Source organism: Terrapene carolina, unplaced genomic scaffold, assembly GCF_002925995.2.
Source record: "Terrapene carolina triunguis isolate 2854851 unplaced genomic scaffold, T_m_triunguis-2.0 Scaffold113, whole genome shotgun sequence".
Taxonomy (NCBI): domain Eukaryota; kingdom Metazoa; phylum Chordata; order Testudines; family Emydidae; genus Terrapene; species Terrapene triunguis.
The window spans coordinates 30988330-31014769 of NW_020664464.1; the positions used below are offsets into that span (position 1 = coordinate 30988330).

The following is a 26440-nucleotide window of genomic DNA, read 5'->3' on the forward strand; positions in this document are numbered from 1 at the left end:
GTTGATACTTCCTGACATTTTATCCTATCATCATAGGTTCCAAAGAATCTAGAGGACACCTAAAATGGCTTATTTCTGCCAAGGGGTAGGAGAGCACTCTAAATACATCTAAGGTGTGAAGCTTAGCCTTCCCTTCTGTTGATTTAAAAGCTCAGGGAAAAAAGGTAGAAATACTGTTTGGTTGAGAGGGAAGCCCGAAACTACCTTTGGCAAGAACTTCAGGTGAAGTCCCAAGGTCACCCTATACATATATGCAGTGCAAAGGTGGTCCTACCATTAGTGCTTGTATTTCCATCACCCTCCTAGCAGATGTTATTGCTAATAAAAAGGCTGTTTTGATGGCTAGATGGAAGAGGGAACATGTAGCTAGGGATTCAAAAGGTGGATCCATCAAACTTGTCAGCACAATGTTGAAACTGCAAGGAGGTGGTTCCCTGTCTAGCAGATATATTTGCATAAGCACTATACAAGAATTAGGTATTATTAATTTTTAAATTAAAAACTCTTCACTATACTTGTAATCAGTGTGCATATTAAAATGAATAGAAGAAAAATGTTTTAAAGCAAAAGGGTTTATAGGCTATTTAAACTTGTAATAAAAATTTCTTTCATGGCTTGTTTAATTTGGGCATCTATCAAGGGCCCAATCCAAACAGTCAATAATCCTTACTCGATCACAAACAGTTTTGTAGTCTATTTTTTCCCTTACAAGGTTAAAAGTTAGAACACAGAACTGTACAATTCCTGGGTTTTCAAGTCAGTCCAAATTATCCTAAGATCTATAGAGAATATCCAGTCACAGAAAGCATTTAAACCCTTTTAAAATGGTCATTTCAGTCTCAATTTAGGTCTTAATGCTAATGAAACGGTATATACCACCACAAATATAAAAAGTAACTTATTTATAAATTGCCAATGATAATTTTATTTCAACTCCACTTTACTGTTTCAGCAGCGTAACTGCATAATTTCTTGTCATACTAATACATAATTCATCTGACTACAGAAGAAAATGAACCTCACGTCATATTTTATAACAGAACTAGCATGGAATGTCACCTTTTGTTTTACATTAAGATGGTAAATAACTATTTACAACAACTGCAGAGTTCTTAATTAAATACCAAAAAAAAAAAAAAAAAAAACACAATCTTAGTATGCAGCTGCTAATTACAACACTCATATTGCATCCTACCACTATCAAAAAATTTCCTCACAGAATTACTGCCTTGTACTAAAAAAATCCAAACTGTCAGATTAGGCCAGAATACTACACCTATAACATTCCTCTCTTCTGTACTCCCACCCCTTCACCTACACAGTATTTAACCATTGTGGTTCTACGGGAAACTTTCAAACCTATCTTAAATTCATATGGTCAGTGTTTCTACCATGTTTGCTAATTAACAGTGTATTAAACCATGTAATTTGTGCTCATGTCCCATCTTTTATTATTTGACCTCTAAACTAAAGTTATAGGACCAAACAAGACACTATGTATGCAAAAATCCACTGAGCTCCTATTACAGCCTGTACTGTGCTCCCACAAATAAGACAACTAATTCCCATAGCAAGAGACTAATATGATGACAGGATTATAATTTTGCTGAAGAACAGGAGTTGACAGGATGGAGAAAGCTGTTATAAAAATAAAAGTTTCCAGTAGCAGCAAAGGAAACTAAGAATAACGGCAAAGTAAAATTTTGTCCATACATTTTTTAAAAGGTTTAAGGATTGTGAAAGTTGTTTAAGATAAAAAACATTCTGAAGGAGCTCAAGAGCTCAGATCAGCTCTCTTTAAAATGCCTCATGGCCCAAAGAGACAAGGTGGGTGAAGTAAAAACTTTTATTGGACCAACTTCTTTTGGTGAGAGAGAAGCTTTCAAGTCATACACAGCTCTTCATGTGTGGGAAAGGAACTCCTAGCATCACAGCAAAACACAAGATGGAACAGATTGTTCAGGAAATTAGTTAGCACATACTGTAGAGGACCATTCAAAGTAAAGCAGCCCATTTTTTCATTCATGGCCCAAACTCAGCCTAATAATTTCCTTGCAAAATTAGAACCATAAGTAGAACAAAACAGAAAAGGGCTATATCCATTTTGAGACAGACAAGCGTTAACCCACATTTTTTAGTCTAAATTTGGCTTAGGTTCCACCTATATTAGACAAGACAACCTGAAGTAGAGACTAGCCTAGAGGGCCACATTTACTATAATAATCATTTTGTACAATGAATTCTGAAGTAATTGCATTTTAAGGTGTATTTATAATCTAAAGAGTCAAACCCTGATATAACAAGCTCTATAAAATTCAGGGGGGGGGAATTAATGTTAATTTTAACTTTAAAAAGGAAGAATCAAGTAGAAGCATACTCATCAAAAGTACCACATCACTCATCTTGATTGTAATAAAGTAGCTATATTTTACTTGTTGTATGCAAAAAGGGAATGTGAGGAATTTCTTTTAAAAACACAACAGACTGGAAGCACTGACAACAAGCAGAGAAATAAACTGCCACATCAGTAACATTACTTCTATTTATTGTTTCTATTGGATTTTATTTGTAAAGGTAGCAGCTAACCAAACAAGTATTTGTAATTGTGTTCCTACAGATTTATTTAGGCATAAGCTTTCATGGGTAAAAAAACCCACTTCTTCAGATGCATGGAGTGAAAATTACAGATGCAGGCATAAATATACTGACACATGAAGAGAAGGGAGTTACCTTATAACTAGAGAACCAGTGCTGACAAGGCCAACAGAGTCAGGGTGGATATGGTCCACTCCCAATAATTGATGAGGATGTGTCAATACCAAGAGAGGGAACCACAGAAACCATCACCACAGAAACACTAACCCAGGAATCAATCCCTGTAACAAACCCCGTTGCCTACTCTGTCCCCATATCTACTCTAGCGACACCATCAGAGGACCCAACCACATGAGCCACACCATCAGGAGCTCATTCACCTGCACATCTACTAATGTGATATATGCCATCATGTGCCAGCAATGCCCCTCTGCCATGTACATTGACCAAACCGGACAGTCTCTATGTAAAAGAATAAATGGACACAAATCAGACATCAGGAATGGTAACATACAAAAGCCAGTAGGAGAACACTTCAATCTCCCTAGACATTCAATAAGATTTAAAAATAGCCATCCTTCAACAACAAAAAACTTCACAAACAGACTTCAAGGAGAAACTGCAGAGCTACAATTCATTTTCAAATTTAACACCATTAATTTGGGCTTGAATAGGGACTGGGAGTGGCTGGCTCACTGCAAAAGCAATTTTCTCTCTCTTGGTATTGACACCTTCTCATCAATTATTGGGAATAGACCACATCCACCCTGACTGTATTGGCATTGTCAACACTGGTTCTCCACTTGTAAGGTAACTCCCTTCTCTTCATGTGTCAGTATATTTATGCCTGCATCTGTAATTTTCACTCCAGGCATCAGAAGAAGTGGGTTTTTTACCACAAAAGCTTATGCTCAAATAAATCTGTTAGTCTTCAAGGTGCCACCGGACTCCTCGTTGTTTTTGTGGATACAGACTAACATGGCTACCCCTCTGATAATTGTGTTCCTAGTGACTCATCTACAATACCCAGTCTTCTCTATAAACCATTGTATAAATTTACAGCTCCACAGAAATGTTTTGAGTAAAAGTAGCCTTGTTAATAATGCACACAATACCAAGGGCCCAGCCTCCTGGTATAAAAATTGTACATATTATGACAAATGTATACATTTAAAGAAAGAACGTTAATGGTTCAAACCACTTATACAAGTTTGTCCCAAATAAAGCTAAACACAAAAACTAACCTAATGGGAATCAGTACATCGACTACAGCAGTGGTTCTCACATTTTTGTATTGGTGACCTCTTTCATACAGCAAGCCTCTAAGTGTGTCCCCCCTTATAAATTAAGAACACTTTTTTAATATATATTTGACACTATTATAAATGCTGGAGGTGAAGTGGGGTTTGGGGTGGAGGCTGACAGCTCGCGACCCCTCATGTAATAACCTCGCGACTCTGTAAGGGGTCACGACCCCCAGTTTGAGAACCCCTGGACTACAGTCAGGTACTTTCTCACTCAGCTAATCATTTATCTTGAAGTACCTTTAATATTAACATTCCATGTGCCATACCATAAAAGTATTTTCCCCATAAAACTGTGTTTACATACGAAAACTAAGTTTATTCTGAACTACTGAGATGAGATTTGCTACCTCCATAATCTATTCCTATAAATTTCTTGTCTTTAAAACAAGATTTTTTTGGTAGAAATGTACATAGCATGCCTGGATTAGAAGGGATCATAAGGAACTAACCATCTGATGGTGTGACAGTGATTTCCAATTTCAGTAAGCTGACTATGGCTTCACTAAGGTTGTAGAAAAAAACTTAAGAAAACAGTCACATTATACTATATTTGTGTTGTTAAACATTGCATTGGAGTAGTTTTGTGAAAGCCCCTTGTTAACAAAATTGTCCTTTGGTCACCATGAAGCAGAATCTTTTACTAGAAGTCATATGTCTATGTCTCTTTTCTTTGAAATAATAACCATGAAAAAGCAAACTGATGTAGACATTTACGTGGGTTGAAGGAAATTTGTAGCTATTTATAACAGCCCTTAACATTTTGGCAGCAAGAAGCTGGGGATCTCACATCCAAAATGTAAAATGAATCAATTAAGTTTGGGGTCCTTCCCAAGTACTAACTCTCTAGCCCACTGCAAAATCCTGGGGATAATTTTATGCACAGTGGAATGACCATCACAAGAATCAGTTATTCTGGAGAAGAGGGAGGTGTACAAAAAGTTATTTCATAAATCAACCTCAAACTGCTAAACTTATTAACATTTTCAGCCCTTTCTGGGGCTGAGACTAAGAGAATCATGGAAATGTAGGACTGGAAAGGACCTTGAGAGTTCAAGTCCAGCTCCCCATGCTGAGGCGGGACCTAGTAAACCTGGATCATACCTGACAGGTGATTGGAGGTTTTTTAAAATAGGTTGAGCAAAGATGGGATTCCACATCTTCTCTTGGAGGCCTACTCCAATGCTTAACTACCCTTTTAAAACTTTTTCCAAATAGCTGACCTAAGTCTCCCTTGCTGCACATTACTTCTCATTCTATCTCCTCTGGAAAATTGATTACCATCCTCTTTAGAACAGCCCTTAACATATTTGAAGACTGTTACCAGTTTCCCCTCAGTCTTCTTTTCTCAAGACTAAACATGCTATTTTTTTAACCTTTCTTCATAGATAGGTTTTATACAACTTTTATCATTTTTTGTTGCTCTCCTATGAACTCTCTCCAGTTTGTCCACATCTTTCCTAAAGTGTGGTACCCATAATAGGACACAGTACTCCAGCTCAGGCCTCATCACTGTGGAGTAGAGTCAGTGGGACAATTACCTCTCGTGTTTTTTATATATATATATAAATAAATAAAAAACACTGCTGTTAACTAAAACCCTCCTCATTAGGTTCATGAAGTATCTGTCAATTACTGGTTATCTGCTAAGAGGGTGTTGAAGCTTTGGAGGCTATCTGTTGAGGATCGGTGAAAAGGAACCTTGTGTTTAAACCAAAAATATATTTTTCACAGAATCGAAGTTGTTGTGCACCCCTCTTTTGTCTCAGACCATTTGATTCCATCCCTGGCTTAATTTGGGTATCTGCAGAACCCTGAGCATCCATTCCAACCTTCTGTTTGTTCTTTATTACCCAGCAGGTGAGCGAAAGTACTTAAAAATCTATTTCAAGATGATTGAGATGGTGTATTCATGAGGCTTAAAAGTCCGAGCATCTCCCCCAACATTAAACATGACAGCCTAGTCTTAGGCTACATCAGCACTACAAGCTAGGGGTGAGATTCCCAGGTCATAGACATACTGGTGCTAGCTTTCATCGGAGTTATCATTCTAAGAATAATAGTGTAGCTGCGAAAGCACAGGCAGTGGGAGCAGTGTCATTGTGCTAGCCGCCCTGTGTGTTCAGGTGGGTTTGTGCTCGGGGCTGCTAGCACATGCTGCCACAGCCCATGCTACCATGGGTACACTGCTATTTTTAGCATGCTGGCTCAGCTGATAGTAAGCAGGAGTATGTCTGCTTGAGCAGGGAATCACATCCCTAATTCATGGTGGAGACATAACCTTAGAGTGGTAGCAGCTTCCTGGGCTGGAACATCTTACACAGCATACAAAGATCTGTGGAGCAGCCACTGGGTTAGTTTGTTCATAACTTCTGCAAATTTGACATGCTGCACGTATAGGCTTCTGCTAATATTGGCTTTGGTAAAAAGGTGTTTCACTGTGTCATCTTACAGAAAAGAATATATTAAGAGAATAAAGTTGGCCATTCAGTCTTAATTCAGACCCTTCGTTCACATCCATTACAGTATTATCTTTAATATTACATGATTACACTATTTGTTCTATCGGATCCCGGTTTCATTCTGTGCACAAGATGGACAGTGAATGAGATAGAGGGTTGCAAGTAGAAAGGAATGTTGTCTTTTATGTTTAAGGCACTAGAGTAAGACCCAGCAGAGTTAAGTATTCTCCCTGGTTCAGCTGCATACATCCTACATGATTGTTGGCAAAGTCTGTCATGCGTATGTGCAAGCAAACCGAATTAAAGTTGTATAGATTACCTTAATTTTGGCATTTCCTAACTTTTGAGTGTTTGACTTTGTAGCCTTAATGTTCTTTTAATATAATTTTTGTCTAATACCGTATAAGGCATATAGCAGGATACAGTTTCATGGGAAAAGCTACAAGATGAGTGACACAACTCATTTCTTTACTATATACATGTTGCCTCCTGTACATTAATTACTGTTTACTGTTTGTGTTCAGCTGACATCACTTTACTGGGATTTAAAAAAAATTCTCAGTTGTTTAAATCCTTCCTCAGTTGAGAGGCAGTAGTTTATTTATAAATTTGACACTACATGTTGTTAAAAGCAACCTTCAAGTAGATTGCTGTTAAATATTACATAGCCGATGTGCTCATTTTTTGAACATGTTCCTAAAATCCTTTGGGTATGGTTAAATATCTTGTTTATTACCCAAAAGGACTTTGCTTATAATAGGAATTAATATCGTCCCACTTCTCTATTTAAAAATAAAAACATTTTGAATAATAGGAATAAACAGTCTGAAACTGTTAAACAGCTGAGTGTTTTTCTTCCACTTAATGTCTTAATGGAATGTTTAGCTTGTCTATTGTATTTTAAAAGGCTAGTGTAGAATGTGAATGATCAATAATTTGTCCGTCAGTAACCAATTAATTGATAAACAGGCCACATGGAGAGAAATACAAGCAAGCTTTTCTGAGAGGTTTGAATAGGTATCCAGTCAGGGCATTAAGAACCAAGCTGAAGTTCCATGGAGGAACTCAGTGAATCCAGGAGTGGGAGAGAGGGGTTGGGAAATAGAATAATGACTGGTTTCAGAGTGGTAGCCGTGTTAGTCTGTATCAGCAAAAACAATGAGGAGTCCTTGTGGTACCTTAGAGACTAACAAATTTATTTGGGCATAAGCTTTCATGAGTTAGCTTATGCCCAAATAAATTTGTTAGTCTCTAAGGTGCCACAAGAATAACGACAACTCTGAGAAAGAATCTGATACCTGCATTCAATTAAATCCTCCTTCTGCATGCAGCACTCAATATACCACTCAATATACTGCAGCACTCAATATACTAATTTGACCCACTCAATATACTGCAGCACTCAATATACAAAATTAGCATAGCTACTTGACATGTTAAGGGAGAAACTATGACAATTGTGTTCAGGCAATCTAACATCTGAGATGTAGAAGTCTACTGTGAAACATGAAATTTTCTGAACCATTGTTTGAGCTTCACATTCTGAAGAAAGAAAAATTGGTAGAAACTTTTTTTTTACACATGACAAGAGACAACACCCTCTAAATATACTATTTTCCTACTCGTGCAAGTCCCTCAAAAACCAGAAAGGTACTCTGGCTGATAATTTGATCAGAGACAGTAGATCTTGCTTTAGAGAGTTTGGGGAGTTGTCTAAGCCATGTTGAGAATACCAGAAAACCAAGGCATCCTTAGCCAAAACAGAACTACTGAAGTCACCATTGTCTTTTCACGCCAGATCTTCTGGATGACTCTTGGTAGTTGTGACAGAGGCTTCTCAGCAAAGGGTCGCCCGTTCTGTACAAACAACTCATCTCAGACCTAACAAACTTACTACACCAAATGCGTTGTGCTGGGTATTTATCCATAAAGAGTAGCATGTAAGGCAGTGGTGGGCAACCTGCAGCCCACGGGCTGCATGCGGCCCATCAGGATAATCTGATTGCAGGCCGCAAGACATTTTGCTGACGTTGACCGTCCGCAGACACGGCCCCCCGCAGCTCCCAGTGGCCGTGGTTCTCTGTTCCCGGCCAATGGGAACTGTGGGAAGCGGCGGCCAGCACGTCCCTGCAGCTGTGCCTAAGGAAGGTCAACATCAGCAAAATGTCTCGTGGCCCACAATCAGATTACCCTGATGGGTCGCATGTGGCCCACGAGCTGCAGGTTGCCCACCACTGATGTAAGGTATATACAGAAAGCTCATAACTTATCTAGACTCAATCATTGTGAGATACATTACTCCTTAAATATTGACTATATGTGTAACTACACTGGAAGTATCTTTATGGTCTTCAAGAAAAAGTTAGTCACCGGGGATAATGTGTTTTGGTGATAGCTCATTCACACAGAAGGGAGTCGTCACTCCTCCCAGTTTAGCCAGTGATGTAATGCAAGGCTCAGTTGTCTAGCCTTGCTCCATCCCAATACTATGAATGGAAAAAACTATTAGAGGCAACTGCAAACAAGCAAAGCCACAAGGAGGTACAAAAAGGAACGTTGCAGACAGAAGTTTGCCTCGTCTATGAAAAAAGACTGTTTCAGTATAAAAGGAAGATTTACTCTGAGGAGATGTCTTGCGGGATCAGGTATATTCTCACAAAAAATTGGATCCTCGTTCCTGTGAAGACAGCCAGCTGTATAACAGACTGATCTTCTGGGGTGAGGGGTAGGGAGAACCTAGTTTATTAGACAGGAAAGGTGACCATTAATGAGTGTAGACCCAGGTTTAAGTTTTATTATTTTGTTTTATATTTTAATGATTTGTTTTGACCACTCTTTTGTTCCTAGTTCACGTTCTAGTCTTTCTTTAATAAAGCTACTTTTGTTTTATTATAAGTGCTTGAAAATGCTATGTGGTTTACAGGAGCAGCGCTTTAAGGTAAAACTGGTAGACTGGGGCACACTGCTCCTTTGGGAGCGGAGGAGCTGGGATTTCTGTGAGTAGCCAGTGTCAGGGGCTGGATATCATAGGGGAACAACTGAAAGGGACTTGGGGACCAAGGGGCACCTATTGTTAACCTGCAAAAGCAATATTGTTAACCTGCAAAAGCAAACACAGGGCTCACACAGCCCAGAGGAGAGTACTTGAGCGACTAAATGACCGGTGGTGTTAGGAAGCTGATATCTAGCTAGACATAGGCAAGACTTCCTCAGGCTGGAGGTAGGAGGTTATAAGGTGACTCGTAGTACTTGTTTCCCTGAGATTGATCACAGTAGTACAGGGAAAGGAGGAAAGGTTACACAGACCTTTCAGACACCTCTGGGGGAGAGCATTTTTATCTGGTCCTTGGATCCCTCTTCAGAGAAATATGCAGTAATCCCATGATTCATGGGTGATGCAGATATGACCATCTTTGGGGCACCAAACATGTTCACCAAGAGCTAACATACCTCTAGATGAAGACTTCAGTCTCCTTCATCTAGTTCTTCTCTGCTGAGCCAGTTGGCAATAATATTTCTCCTTCTCTGGATATGCAAAGCATGGATGGACTTAATATTCTGCTCCACCTAAGGTATCAGAAGACAAGTCTCCCATTGTAGGGATGATTATCTCATTCCACCCTGCTTAACATGGGCTGTGACACTGGTGCTGTCTGTCAATTAAAATTTGAATTTTTCACCCATGGAAAGAAAGCGTGGAGTCCATATCATATTGTTTTGCGTTCTAACCAGCTTATACTACATTTTGTTTCCTGATTTTTCCAAGTTACATGAATTAATCTCATGTCATGTGCGAGCTCTCCATCCTGCAAGTCTGGCATTAAAGATGAAACACCAGTGTGTCTGGTTCAGCTATGAAACCAGTGCTTGAAGGGACTACAGTTAAGCCACCATCTGAGAGAAGCGATTATATTTAGTGGAAGACAAATTTTCTTGTTCAAACGGAAGATGGCGGAAAAAATTAAAAGGTCTTGTGTGAACCTAAGTACACTGCAGCTTGTCATGCACAATACTATCATTCCCAGCAGTTACAAAGTGGACACAGACTTCACTGCGGTTGACAACCCACTTGGTCAATGACCATTTTTTCTGTCTCTCTTGAGAAATGAAGACTTTGTTGCTCTTTATGTTAATTTCCACTTCCACACTATATATCTGTTGAATTGGATTTAGGTGGCTCTTTCCCGAATTTAGCATGAAATCACAATCATTCACAATCCAGATTATTCTTGACATGTCCTGTACCACTTTGTCTCTGGATAGGGCCCTTAAATAATGTAACAAAGGGGGCGGGGGAGACATGGACCCTTTGTTTTGGTGCAGCTATTAGGACAACCAATATCTACATAGACATGTAAAATATTTTGTTTCTTACACTTTCAGAAACAAAATATTGGTATATCTGCTATATTGGATGGGTACCAATATTATCTTAATAGGCAACCGAACACTTCCGGTGTTAAAATCAGGGGCAGCTCCAGGCACCAGCGCAGCAAGCACGTGCCTGGGGCAGCGAGCCGCGGGGGGAGGAGTGCCGGTTGCCGTGAGGGCGGCAGTCAGGCAGCCTTCGGCGGCATGCCTGCGGGAGGTCCGCCGGTCCCACGGCTTCAGCGGCAAGTACGCCGAAGGCGTGGGACCAGCAGATCACCCGCAGAAAGGCCGCCAAATCTGCCTGACTGCCGTGCTTGGGGCGGCAAAAAACAGAGCCACCCCTGGTTAAAATTTAGAATTTATAAATAAGCAACCTAAGTTTTTAAAAATATTTTATTTATTTGGGTGCTGACTAGCCACCTCCTTTTCTAGAAAAAAGCCTCACCCATCTTTCCAGAAAAAGGCCCTTGATGAGAACTGCTATTCTCAGTTATAAAGAGAATAGGAGCAACAGTAGGCACGAAGGTGAAGTACAAGCTGCCTGAAGAGAAGAGTAAATGGGCTACTGTGAAACTAGGGAAACATCTGTGCCTCACACTCCCAATATAATTTCCCTGCTTAGAGAATCTGGTGTTAGGTAGAAGCACATACCCACAAGGCATATTCAGGGTCACAGTCCAGTGGGTGGTGTCCAAACTGGGACAGTCCAACAGCCAGCAAGAGTGGGGAAAGTCTGGTATGTTGGTTGCCAGCCAGCAAAAAAAGAATGTGTTGGTTGAATATACTGTATTTCTGACTACTGTACACTCACATAATTCTTGAATGGAATTTTGTCCAGATGTTGGAGAATATGGAGTGGTGACATTTCTAAGTATTAGTGACCAGGACAGCCAGTTCTCAAACCATGTTCTACAAGTGTACCTATCTCAATCTACAGGGTCCAGTTGAGACAGGCCTCAAGCTGAGTCTTCTTTTCAATTCAGTAGTAGAATAGTTTCTCTGGGTTCTTGCACAGGTGTTTACCATCATAAAACATGCATCTTCCAGGTTAGATTTCTATTGCAAAGGCCAAGCAAAGTCTTTCACAGAGTCTTCAAGCTCCTCTCCCTTCTCTGGTTATAGGACACTCTGCTTGGTGTAGATTTTTTTATGTTAGTGGTAGGAGATGAGGGTGGTAGTTGTAAATATTCCAAATACAGTGGGAAACTTATCTAAAAGAAAGGTCTTTCAGTATAACCTAAATGTAAGACAACTCTGGATTAGTTTCATCTCTTGAAGTTTGTTCCACAGCCTTGAATGTTTTGTCACAGGTTCTCACATGCTTCATCCTGGGTTTTTTCCAGAGGAGCTGAATTGTCTTGATAGTTCATAGATGGAGATTTGTTCTGTAGTATAGCTAGAAACGGACATATAAAAGGCTTTGAAAATCGGAACCAAGGCTTTGAACTTGCAGTGTAAAGGGACTGGGAGCTGGTAGAGAGATCAGAGTATGGGTTGATGTGCTCAAGGTAGTTTAGCCTGTGGAGGCAGCGGAAAGCTGCATTGTGCAGAAGCAGGATCCCTTACATGTTTTCCCTTCCAGCTGAATACGGTGAATTCCAATAATCCAGCCTGGATGTGATAAACATATAGACCTTTGTGACCAGGTCCTCAAATGAGATGAAGGACCAACATTTCCCAACAAGCTGGAAATTCAAAAAAAGGCTAATCACTGATGATACCCAAACACATTGGCTCAGTAATGAGCTTATCATGACCACAAGGTTTTTCACCTCTTTGACAAATGTGGTGCATATGCCCAGTGGTTGGGAAGGACAATTATCTCTAAGCATCATCTCCTCTTCCAACCAGCATCACATTGGTATTGCCTAGAACGACTGAGCCAGCTGCTCCTTCATGCAGAAGCTAGTCTCTTGAAGGCACTGCAACATGTTAGTGGTGATGGTTGCATTTGGGGAAAATGAAACATACTACCAGGGCTTTGAATTGGACTTCTAACCGGTGTTATATCCTGGTTAGAAGTTCAATTCAAATAATTCACAATGTTTGAATTTATTACACATTCCGTGAGCTTGGCGTGTAAGGAAAGAGAAAAGAATGTTGGCTGCCTAACAAGCCTTCAGAAAGAAAGGCCTTGGGTCCTAGCTTGCACAATTCCTCCTTTAATACGCCAATAGATTCCGAAGGTACAGGGCCACAAAGCCAACCTGCCTGAACAGTGATGGATGGTGCTCATATCATCCATACAGATATGACATGCACTGAGAAAATGTAATATGCACTGATTAACTGAGTATTATTCATGCTCCTGGGTGTAGTTTAATTTCAGATAAGAACTGGTAATACATACAGGGAACATCTGAAAGGTAAAGTGTACTGCACTAAGTATATATTGTATACCTATGCGTATCCATTTTATTCACTTATCCTGTAGTTTTGAGTATTAGAAACAGCAATTAAATTACCTTTTAAAATTGACTTCTCAATTTATTGCCACAGTGCTGACAGACTGATCGCTTGCTGGGTAAATAAGTATTTCCTTTAGTTAAGTTTTCCTGCCAATAGTTCACTGAATTATTCTTACTTTTGAATTGTGGCTGTGTAAAAAGGAGTGACTGAGTTTTTACAAAACTCTTCAACTGGGTCTGACGCTAAAGAAAAAGCACATCACTTACGTGAAAGATCGATAAATTAACTAATTTCCTTAGATTGTGCTAAATATATGTACTAATCTAATTTCAGAAAACTAGTTTCCCCAATTAATTTTCACTAAAGCACCAGCTCTGGTGGAATGCATGGCCACCAGCAGTGTACACACCAACAGAGATCCATGTTTTTTCTTCTACACTCCAGAAAGCAGCAAGAGGTGCACCAACGGTGTTAATGCACCCAAAGATCTTTGGACCCATTTGCACTACTCTCCTAGAACATCTTATTCTTAGGGTACGTCTATACCCAGCCACTAGTTCGGCGGCAAGCAATCGAACTTCTGGGTTCGACTTATCGCGTCTTGTCTGGACGCGATAAGTCGAACCCGGAAGTGCTCGCCGTCGACTGCGATACTCCTGCTCGGCAAGAGGAGTACCGCGGAGTCGACGGGGGAGCCTGCCTGCCGCGTCTGGACCGAGGTAAGTTCGAACTAAGGTACTTCGAACTTCAGCTACGTTACTTACGTAGCTGAAGTTGCGTACCTTAGTTCGAATTGGGGGGTTAGTGTAGACCAAGCCTTAGGGTCGAGATTCCTATCTTGTTTATAGGAAGAGTACTCCACAATCTAGAAGATTCATCCCATTCTCTTTGCCCCATTACTTAGCCCCCAAGAATTGCCAAGATGCAAGTTGCAATAAAGCACTCTGGGCTTCGTACCTTCTTACCCCTGACTTCTGAAATATGGCAGGACACACATAACAAGAGATTGCAAAAATAAAAAAAGATTGCCTGGAAAGCAAAGCATAAGAGACTTGACTTACGATAATTTAAGTTATGAAAGGCCTATATAATGTAATCTGATCAGTTCCCTCTATTTTACTCCATTCCACAATGAAAGATCAAGGGCTCAATGATCTTAGCAGCAAGTTAATTTACAACCAATGAAAAAGGAAGTACTATTACATAATGTATGGTCATCCTGCAGAATTTACTGACAAAGGAAACCATTAATTCAAATGCTATGGCTGAAATTCCCCCCACCTTCCCTTAAGGGCTGGATAATTTTACAACCATTGACAACTGTAATAGGACAAGCTAAACTAAGAGTTATCAAATGTCATGCCTCAGAATGAAATCACTTGCAGTAACTGATTCCCCATCCCACTTCAGTGCACAACTGGCTGGGCATATATTTTGGGGGAGTGGGAAGTCACTTTTCACAGAGCATCAGATGTGAAGCTAGAAAACATAGTCCAATTTAATGTATGGAAAATATGTAGAATTTGACCCTGTGAATCTGATTATCAACATCACAATTCACATTAAAAAACTAAAGATTATTTTGGGAGCATATTTTATAATTAAAAAGTTTAAGTAGCAAGTTAGAGTACATTTATCCTTGCTTGCCAACAAGGTAAAATTTTCAATTTTTTTTTTTTTTTTTTTTTTTTTTGAGCAAGAGAGAGAGTTATGAAGACTGGGAAAAGGACAGGCTGGAGGGGCCGAAGGGTCTATAACCCCTAGAGTACACTCCCCTCCGAATATAGAAAATAACTTAGTTTCAACAATCCTCTGCTGTCAGCAAATATATGCGAAACCCACTGACAAAATGTGTATCATCTACCTCTAGTGGTTGGTCCACAGAAGAGGACAACCTACTGCGGCTTTCAGTTACTGTGAGAATTGTGCCGTCATTTGAACTGTACTCTAGATCTGGAAGTTCTAACCTTCCTGTTGAAGTAGGAGGGAGTCACTAACTCAGGTGATGAGTACCACAGAATAGACCATGAGGAAATTCTGTATTCAGTGCACAATTTGGACTGTGTGTACTAAAGACGGCATAGGCCCACACAAAACATTAAAACAAAATATTGAATTAAAAACTAACAATGTATGCAAACAAGGCAGCTGAATTAAGGTTGAACACTCAACCTTAATTCTGGAACTTCCCAACTTGAATGCTTGACTATGCAGCCTTAACAATGCAATAATGTAGTTTTTAAAAAATATAATCCACTATACCTGATGTTAAAAACTTTCAATGATGGGGATTCCACAACCTCCCTTGGAAGCCTGTTCTAATACTTAACTATCCTTATAGCTAGAATTTCCCCGCCCCCCAATATCTAGCTCAAATCTCACTTGCTGCAGATTAAGCACATTACTTCTTGTCCTGCCTTCACAGTGGACATGACAAACAATTGATCACTATCCTCTTTATAACAGCCATTAGCTTATTTGAAGACTTTCTCAGGTCTGTCACTGTCCTCCCCTCCCCCCACCGCCCAGTCATCTTTACACACATCAGTTTTGGGGGTTTTTTTTAAATCTTTCTTCCAGGTCAGGTTTTCTAAACCTTTTATTATTCTCCTCTGGACACTCTCCAGTTTGTCCACATCTTTCTTAAAGCATGGCACCCAAAACTGGACACAGTACTCCAAGTGAGGCCTCACCAGTGCCGAGCTGAGTGGGACAGTTACTTCCCATGTCTTACATATCATATTTCTGTTAATACACGCCAGAAAGGTATCAGCCTCTTTTGCAAGTGCATCACATTGACAACTCATTTGTGATCCACTATACCCCCAAATCCTTTACAGTAGTAGCAGCGGAATAATCTAGCTACTTATGTCTCATTTTGTAGTTGTGCATTTGATTTTTCCTTTCTTAAGTGTAGTACTTTGCACTTGTCTTTGTTGAATTTCATCTTGATGATTTCTGACCAGTTATCCAATTTCTCAAGGTTGTTTTGAATTCTAATTCCGTCCTCCAAACTGCTTGCAGCTCCTCCCAGCTTGGTGATAGCCACAAACTGTATAAGCATACTTTCCACAACATTATCAAGGTCATTAATAAAAATACTGACTACTAGATATCAATAGTTTGCTGTCAAAATGGGAGGATGGTAACTACTCTGAGTATGGTCTTCCAACCATTTATGCACCCAAGTTAGAGTAATATCATCTAGAACACATTTTCCTAGTTTGCTTATGAGACTGTCAGGTGGGATTGCATCAAAATCCTTACTATAATCAAGATATACTGTAGCTACACAATTGAAAGATGGGTAAGGAACTGGTTAAAGGGAAGACTATAACAGATCACACTGAAAGGTGAACTGTCACGCTAGAAGGAGGTTACTAGTTAAGTTTCTCCAAGGATCAGTCTTGGGACCAACCTTATTCAACATTTTCATTAATGACCTTGGCACAAAATTTGCATATGACACAAAGTTGGAGGTATTGCCATTATGGAGAAAGACCAGAAGAGCATACAAGAAGGTTTGGACAACCTTGAAAACTGGAATAACGAGAGATGGAATGAAATTTAATAATGCAAAGTGCAAGGTCATGCACTTAGGGACCAAAGAATTTTTGCTATAAACTGGGGAAGCATCAGTCACAAGCAATAGGAGGAGAAAGACATGGGTATATTGGTCAATCGCAGGATGACGATGAGCCACCAATGTGATGTGGCCATGAAAAATGCTAATGCAATCCTAGGATGCATCAGGCAAAGTATTTCCAGTAGAGATAGGGAAATGTTACCACCATTATATAAGGCACTGGTGAGACCTCATCTGTAATGGTGTGTGCAATCCTCGTCTCCCAAGTTTAAGAAAGATCAATTCACACTGAAACAGCTGCAGAGAAGGGCTACTGGGATGATAAGAGGAATGGAGAACCAACCTTCAGAGAGGAGACTTAAGGAGCTTGGCTTGTTTAGCCTAGCAAAACAAAGGATGAGGGGAAATATGATAGATCTCTATAAATACATCAGAGGGATAAACACCAGGGTGGGAGAGGACTCATTTAAGTTAAGGGCCAATTTGTCACAAGAACAAATGAATATAAACTGGCCATCAAGTTTAGGCTTGAAATTAGAGGAAGGTTTCTAACTATCAGAGGAGTGAAATTCTGGAACAGCCTCCTCCTGCCACACACTAAATGTTCATATGAGCCCTGCTGGCATGCACTAAAAGTTCCCTTGTGCACTTTAATGTGCTCCCATTTTAGAAAGGGTAGATTACTGTACTACGGAATTTTAGTGTGTATCAGAAGGAGCTACATGGATACTTGGTGAGAAGCAGATTTACACACAAGCTTGCAACAACTAAGTGTTTGTGCAGACAAGCCCTTAGCACACCAATTCACACCAACAACATCTATAACATCTAAGGTTTGAGTATCTGGAAGCTATATTTTCAATAGATAAAAAATATCAATTTACAATAAATCAAAAGTTAAATACATATACTCACAATTGTAAAAAAAGTGTATAAATAGACTACATAATATATTTCCATCAGAGTGAATAAGCCAGTACTGACATGAAAATATTCCAGCAATAAAGTTATATATGAAACCAAACGGCTTTTAGTCTATTTTTTGTTTCGCTGCTATGGCTACCTGCCGATTTAAAAAGATGTTCTTTAAGGACAGTTACACCCCAAGATCAGTCAATTCATGTTTAATCCATTGTCAGTTTTCACATTATTTTACAGTCTGATACACTATATGTATCTTTACCTCCAGATCCTAATTGCTTGTAGAATCTGTATTCCAAGTGTAGCTGTGGTGCTCTGGATTTCATTGGCTCCTGGTTTAAAAAAAAAAAAAGCAAACAGAAAGGATTCAACATTTAAAATAAGACAGCTTATCTCAATTACAGTTTTTGAATTATTTACTATCCATTGTTCTAATAATCAATATATAGTTAAGACATCTTTACCAAAAAACAGTTTTACGCTGACAATACTTAGTGAAAATGTACACAGTGAAATGAACTGGTGTTAACAGATTACAGAAGGTTAAGCAGTCCCCATCCAAAACTAATTCTATATTAGATTAAAAAAAACTTGGGTTGCAAAGGCAAGCACTTGAAAGTTAGAAAACGCCAGATTTACAGTTGCCCATGAAATCTTCATTCTGACCTCTGTGTATTGAAGGAGACAGGAATCATGTAGGAAAAAAGTATGTGATCACGTAATTAAGACTTATTCACATGCACAAGGGAGCACAATTAAGCTGTAGAGGTTAACTATAAATCTGACATTTCCTACCTTTTGAGTGCCTGATTCTGCAAACAAAAAATTTTACCATGTTTTTTTGGTTTGTCTGTTTATTTTTTAAATAAAGTTCTACTGTGTGCAATGAACAACCCCTCATTATGCATCAGTGGGTAATGAAGCCTGAACCTTCATCATTACAGCACAGACTACTAACTCTTGATCTACAGGACCAACTACAATAGCTGATAGCAGGTAAGGCTGTTATCCCAGTGTGTGGGGTGTGTGGTGGTGGGGGGAGGGGGGGAACACCACGGGACTCCTGGATCCAGGAGTAGCCCAGAATGACTACGCTTTGTGCTTCTCTTTCCTTCTCCTGCCACCTCCTCCCTGGAAATTTGGGAAGAACATCCCAGACTGAGTCCCCCAGGGGCAGCATAGGCCACCAGTGACAGGGGCTGTGCCCAGGGGGTGGAGAGCCCAGCTTGGCTTTCTTCTCCACCCAATCCCTCCATACAGCTGCTCTGGCAGCTCCCAGGTGTTCCCAATACAGCATGTGCTGCTGCAGCAGCAGCTTCTTAGCCCTTTTGTGTGTTCGGTTATTTTGGCAAGCTGTCAAAATTTTCCTGAGGAACACATGAAAGAAGGGGAATGGTGATTTTTTTTTTTTTAAAACAATTTATAGCTCAGCAAAAGCTGAAAGGAAATTTCATGACAAAAAAAGCATTTCCCTAGTTCGAGGACACTCCTCCCTTTGAGTATCTAAGGTCTTCTGCAAACAATGGAAGAATGAGAGTTTCTCAAAGGAAAGGTACCAAAATCCTTTACAATTGTAAGGGTTCAGCAATCTAAATACAGGAGTTACTACCAGTGGACTTGGTAGATCTGGGATAGTATCACATTTAATATAAACTCAATGTAAGTGAAAATGCTGTTCTATAAAAAAAATTGTGCAAAGCACAAGAAACTGATAATAGCTGTGATCCTTTAGAAGTCATCTTTCAATTATGGGTTATTCGGAGACTTCAAATAAAGCATATCACTTGATCACTGTTACCTACCTGGCATATCTAGTTAAATGAGATAGAAAACTTGGCTATACTGGAGTATCACTGACTAATGTATAGTATAATCCAGTTGTACAGAATATGGCTTTCTCCCAAATGCATGGGATTCAAATTTAGGATCACAAATACACAAGATTAAATAATATAGTTGAAATTTGCTGTGGTAATAGAAGTTTTTATAAACTATGCAATTCTGCTATAACTAGTATCATATAATGCAATAGTAATGTCCCATGAACTGTTATGTGGTATCTTCCTCTTATAAGGGTAAGGAGGTATGTGTGTCTGATCTGCTCAAACACTCAGTACAGAACTGCATTTTCATTGGGGAAAGGAATTCACTTAAATAAAGTGCATGTACCTACTTATCAGACTACAGAGAGTATTTAGAGATTGGTCTCAAAATAAATGGGTGTGTTCCAATTCAATGGTGGATAACTGCTGGGGTAGAATAGTTCTGGGAAACCACCAGAATGGAATGCATTTTCCAAGTGCAAAGCAGCCAAGCAAACCAATCTGAAAGTTCTATACCAACTGAAAATTCCCTTAGTCAAGAGGAAGTCTCCAATGGCCATGTTCTCCAGCTTTAGTGCATTTTACACCATTATCTGATGGATGATTTGAGGGATTAATTATCCATCAAATAATGTATAACATAATATTCTACCAGTTGAAGACTTGCTTTAATACTGGAAAAAAATTGGATAATATATTTGATGAACAATGTTCAACTATCTCTGCTTCATACACTAAATGCAATTCCTACCGTAGTTCATTTCACATAACAAGTGGTTCCAGTGAGAGAGGACAATGCAGAATTATCTACAGCAGGGGTCTCAAACACGCGGCCCGCAGAGTTATTGGCTGCGGCCCGCCAAGCTCCCCCCGAGTTATTTGCTGCAGACCGCCAAGTTCCCCGCCGCCCTCCCAAGTTATTTCCTGCGGCCACCAAGATCCCCTCACCCGCCGCCCCCCCCACCCCCACGCTGCATCCCCATTCCTCTGCCTACCTCCAGGCGCTTCCCACCGCCGAGGGAGGGGGGAGGAGCGGGGAGCTACGCACTCAGGGGAGGAGGCAGAGAAGAGGCAGGGCAGGGGCGGGGTTTGGGGAAGGGACTTTGGGGAAGGGGTTGGAATGGGGGCAGGGAAGGGGTGGGGCCTCATGGAAGGGGTGGAGTGGGTGGGGGTTAGGGGCAGCAGGGGGTGGGGGTCAGTGATGCGGCCCTTGGGCCAATGTACTAGTCCTCATGTGGCCCTCGTGGTCATTTGAGTTTGAGATCCCTAATCTACAGAGTGTATTTTGTTTCCATAGGTAACAATTTTGAGAACACACACAGTTGGCTGTAACAGATATCACTGGTAAGATACAAGAGCATAGTTAAAGATAATCTTGCCTTGTCCTTGAACTTTGAATTTAAATATTGTAAAGAAGGTTTTTCTTTACTATCTAAACTCCATCTTAATAAAATTTGCACTAATAGTCTAAAAGCAATAAAGAACAATTTTGACTACATACAAGAATGCTTAAGTAAGAAATCAAGCACCAGATTTAAAAGCAGAAAAATGTGATTTGTTTTATGAGCTGTTCAAGACATCCTGCGCCAAGACCTAGGACTATAGTCTCAGAGATTTACTAGAGTAGGCTGCTGAAGTATTTACCACTACCCTAACTTTTTCTTGATGTTCAAATGCTGACGGATCCAAACAGCACACTGTGCTCTCTCAAAAGAGTCATCCAGGGTTTTACATCCAGGCAGGGCCAGGATTTTTAAAATTATATTCAAGTTGCCACACAAAGGGAAGTGTTCCTTGTTTTCCCTAGATGAGAATGTGTCTCCTTCTGAAGGACAGTCTGGTGGTTAAGACTAGGCTGAACTCTTGGCTCTGCCGCAGGCTTACTACACGACTTTAATCTCTGTCTCAGTTCCCTATCTGAGAAACAGGAAGTGTTCCTTACCTCAAAGAAATGCTGTTTGAATATGAACAGCTTTTGTGAGATGCTCATATAGGTTGTGATGAGAGAGACTTTCCTATGTTAAACAGATACACTTGTCACAAATATTTATGAGTGCTGTGTTTTTATTGCATATTAATTTGTATACACAAAACACACCAGGAAACAAGATATCATTACCTTATTCATTTCCTTCTATAACAATTTGATAAAAGAATTTAAGCACTGCAGAAGACAGTTGCTCACCCTAGTCATAAGAGCAAAGACCCAAGATCTATGTAAAACATTGTCCTATGACAATGTCAAAGTACTCGGCTGCAAATCACTTTGTTTCGACAATTTTTAGCTCCACTACAGCCTCACAGTTCAATGGTAACTGTTACTTGTTGCAGAGTTGCTACATTGTATTCCTTCAGTCTCTTTTGTATATTCTAACAATGCACCAGTCTGACTGCAGGATGGTTTCAGGGAGCAGATTCCCACTGGAGACAGGGGTCATCACACTTGTTGACCACTCATTCCAGGAACCATATCAGCCTGTTAACTTTGTCTGTATTTACAAGTGTAAAATAAAAATTAATCCAGGTTCTCTCTGCAGATATTTCAGTATATCATCATTCTGGGCAGCAATAACTGATGATCTCATCTCTAAAAACTTAAATGTCCTTTCTGCCTCCTGGATCCAAAGGGCTCTTCCAACTTCTGGGATAGACTACACTACAGCACTTTTGTTTCCTCTTCATTCTCCTTGGGAAATCATATCTTGCAGAGGTTGAATAGAGACTGAATAAACGGATTCAAGGCTATTGAGGACAAAATAGCAGGAACTTCCTCTCAATCGTTTTGTCAATCTGTTCATTTAGTGATGGAAAGAATTATTATTTTCAGATTGGTGGAGCATTAAGTAGCAATCCTCTTCTACTAGTGTAACTTCAGTTTTTAAAAAATAATTGTCTAGAACATAGTCTAATCAGAGGATCTGCCATACTGTATCAGACTAATTGTCTATAACAGGGGTCGGCAACCTTTCAGAAGTGGTGTGCCGAGTCTTCATTTATTCACTCTAATTTAAGGTTTTGCGTGCCAGTAATACATTTTAACGTTTTTAGAAGGTCTCTTTCTCTAAGTCTATAATATATAACTAAACTATTGTTGTATGTAAAGTAAATAAGGTTTTTAAAATGTTTAAGAAGCTTCATTTAAAATTAAATTAAAAAGCAGAACCCCCCGGACCGGTGGCCAGGACCCGGGCAGCCTGAGTGCCACTAAAAATCAGCTCGCGTGCCACCTTCGGCACACGTGCCATAGGTTGCCTATCCCCGGTCTATAAAGTCACATATCCTACTATTACTTTATTACATAAATTGCTCCATTGGCTCTTCAGATAAAATAATGCCTGCCCTAAATAGTTTACGGTGTATGCTTAGATACCGCATGGCAAAGGAAAAACTACTGAGTGTGGGAAACTACTTTAGGTAGTTGTGTATTTATATTGATGGGTCTATTTTTTTGAATGTTTGTTATGAACTGTAATAGATGTTTATGAATAAAGGTTTTGGGGGAAGCTTATTTGGTTGGTGGTTTAACATGCAGAGAGGGTCATTTTGTGGGAGCAAAAGAGGAGATAATGGAAAGAGTGGGAGAGTCTGAAGTATGACCTATAGCAGGGTAACAAAGGAAATGTGGTTGCCAGAGAGGGACTGCAAGATAATAAAATAAAAGTAAACGAATGAAAATGTTAACAAGACAAGGAGTGCACAGTTCAGATGTTCCCAAACTGTGGTCAATGGAGCACTGGCTGGTCACGCGATGCTAGTTATGTTCAGATCTTAAACTGAGGCTTTGTGTACATAGGACCAGTTATACCAATATAATCCCCCAAGTAAACACACATTCAGATTTAAGAGTGGCTTTTTTCAGTTTTAAATTTAAACTTCTTCCCAAGTACTAAAATAATGGGGGGGGGGGGGCAGGGACAGAATAAGAAGAGCATATTTATCTTTGGGTTACCAGTGAAACAATCTGTTTAATTCACACCTCAGGTTATAAAAAAAAATTCTGTATAGGTAAGGCCCGAGTTTACAGAAAAGTAAAGCTACATGAAATGTTTACCCAGTTTTTTTCCCATACAAGAACTCCAGCAATTTATACAGGGATATGGGGGATCATAAATTGGAAGGAAGGTGATGATATATTTCTGAACAGGAAAGGAGATTGCTCATGAGAACCTATTAAGATGTGGTCCACACTATGAAAAATTCGTGAATCCCTAAAGTCAGGAGACTGTGGGTGTAAAAGCACTTTCTGCTACTGTCAACCACAGGTAGCTTGCAGGAGAGTGCAAATACCTGATGTTTCAGAAGGTTAAAATAAGTAATTAATTTAACCAGTTGTGCAATGATGTATGTAACATTTAAAAACACTGAAGTTTGCAAATTTTTTCTTTGCTTACATAAAGAGCATAATAAAACATCCTTGTGAAAATTAAAGCATAAAACTACACATAGTTAAAAACTCATTTCATGCCAAGACCACCATCCCCTCCTGAATATCAGTGTGTAATGAGGTGAACTAGGCCCCGAGTCCCGCTGCTGAACACCTCGCAGCCCTGCCACACCCCACCCCAGAAAAGGGCAGTGGAGAGAGTCCTCCAAGTTGCTTAGAGTGGTGGCGTGGGATGCAGCCAGAGAGGGGCAGCAAGGAGCAGTCAAACCGGGTTTAGCAAGCCCATATAAAAGGAGCTGAAGTGCAGAGCGGAGTTCAGTTCTTTGCTGGAGGAATGTGGATGGTGTGCCTGACTGGCTGAGGGAGCTACAGGACCTCGGACAGAGCAGTACTGGCAGAGATTGGGGATGGGGATGGGGGTGGGGGGGAGGGAGTAGAGGCCAAGAAGGAGGTCTGGGCTGGCCGCTGGGATTCAACAAGGGCCAGGCCCTGAGGTAAGGGTGAAGAACGTGCTGGGGCCATGGGGAAGTGACTCAGCTTAGTAGAAGGGACATGGCGGATGGTTGCTATCTTTAGGGTCTATGTAGGGCAGGCCCAGGGCCCCCGTGCCAACTACTGACGAAGTGGCCTGGACTTTGATGCATCCCTGGAAGAGGAACTGAACTGTAGTGGTCCAGCTGGGGCACTACTCTATACCAGAGCGGGGACAATTTGAGGGAGCCCAGAAGGGGCTGAGAGACCATTGAACCAGGGTACTGCGATAGGCCCTGCTGGACTGATTGAGGAGCGAGCACAGAGATAGAGCTGCAAATAAAGCGACGTTACAGAGGGTGCTGAGATAGGCCCCCCAGTTGGACTTATACTGTGGAAGGGGTTTGATTTTTATCTCACATACAGACTGTGTGAGACTCTGCCCAAAGGGCTGAGTTGCTGAAGACTCCACCGCAAGCCAGAGAGAAAGTGCAGGCACATGCACTCGGACAAGAGGATGCTCACGAGAGGTGTCTATACCCATCAACAATAGTGAGAGTTAGAGTTTTGGCCTTAACTTTGAATTTCCTGCCTTTTGTTAGTTTATTATATGTTAACACACTACTTCCTTTGCATTGCTTCAAGTGGTCAAGTAATTATAGTTCTGTCTTGCACATTGTAGTAACACACAATAGGACTTTACCAGTAGTAGGACTCTTTCAGAACTTCTAAAACAAGTTATTTGAAAATGGTTCTTAACACTTTCTACACAGCTTTAAGTGATGCCGTTGTAAGCTTCAGAGGAATTAGCAAATCAAAACGCTAAAACTGAATTGCCAAAGCACAATCACTTCAGCGGCTGAATGAAATTAATATAAAATATTGAGTTTAAATTACTAAACTATTTCTATAAATAATTCATAAAGTGGCAATGTTTATGAATGTGGAAACTTGCTCAAAAAAATCCATGAATGAACCAAACAGTATCAGATTTACATTTTTCTTAATCTGGAGTACCATATAATTAGTGTTCCAAAATCACCAATCATGCAAAAGACACTATAAAGGTTTATTGTGATTACACTACCTCAGCAATTATCACATTTTGAACACAGAAAGAACTCAACTTGTACTGGACTTAAAGAGTTTCGGGCATATTTTAAAAGGAAAATTAATTTAAGATAAGGATACACAATTTTGCTCTTTTTCCCCCAAAGTTAGTTTGGGATGTTTTTTACACCCGTTCCTACTTGTGGAATGAACTTTGTATTTGGCAACCCTGACTTAATCACCAAGTAGTTTGGTAGAAGTTCCTCTCATAAGCTTATTATATAATTATATTTAAAGCATTTACATTTTATACTTGCCATTTTTTGTTTCACTATTCTACAACTCAGGTTTTCATATTCTAAATTTCACTTTATATAACCAGAATGTTCACTATATAAGGTGCTGCAAAAAATATTCAACAACTGATTTGGAATAACTCCATGGCATTCATTAGTGGAGCCAAGAGACAGCTATGCAAGTTTTTTGCAATAAACTGGCATCAATAAAATAAAATCCACAATAAAAGTTACAGCGCTTTACACCTTCATACATTGTTTGTAGGGGTTTTTTTGTTTGTTTGTTTGTTTGGTTTGTTTTTAAAAACCTCAATCCATTCTGAAATATCTTCATTATTATAGAAACGATCATTGGTTTACTCACAGCTTAGGGCTTGTCTACACTTACTGGGGATCGACGAGCGGCGACCGATGCATCGGCAGTCGATTTAACGGGTCATCAACCGCAGATCACTCTCCTGTCGACTCCTGTACTCCACCGGATCGAGAAGAGTAGGGGGAGTCGACAGGAGAGCATCTCGGAACCCCTCGGTAAGTAGAGCTAAGCTATGTTGATTTGAGTTACGCTATTCATGTAACTCAAGTTGAGTTGCTAAGATCGAATTTCCCCTTACTGTAGACAAGGCCTAAGTCACATCCACAAGCAAGCACAGTAGAACTTCAATTTAAATAACGGTTGAAACTTAGAGCTCTTCTTCATGGGGGTGTTAATCCACTGCTTTTTGAGTTAATCCACTCTGAAAATACTTGCATATAATACAATGCAAC

At 40.0% G+C, this 26440-nt stretch overlaps 1 protein-coding gene across 4 annotated transcripts in view; it reads right to left on the minus strand.

The window, feature by feature from the left end:
- CSNK1G3 (casein kinase 1 gamma 3) overlaps positions 1–26440 on the minus strand; it is a 138913-nt gene that overhangs the window by 72741 nt on the left and 39732 nt on the right. For all 4 annotated transcript variants that reach the window (XM_024193382.1, XM_029911704.1, XM_029911705.1 and 1 more), the window contains exon 4: positions 17911–17980. In XM_024193382.1, coding sequence (XP_024049150.1) covers positions 17911–17980 — 70 coding nt within the window. The remainder of the gene's footprint in view (positions 1–17910; positions 17981–26440) is intronic.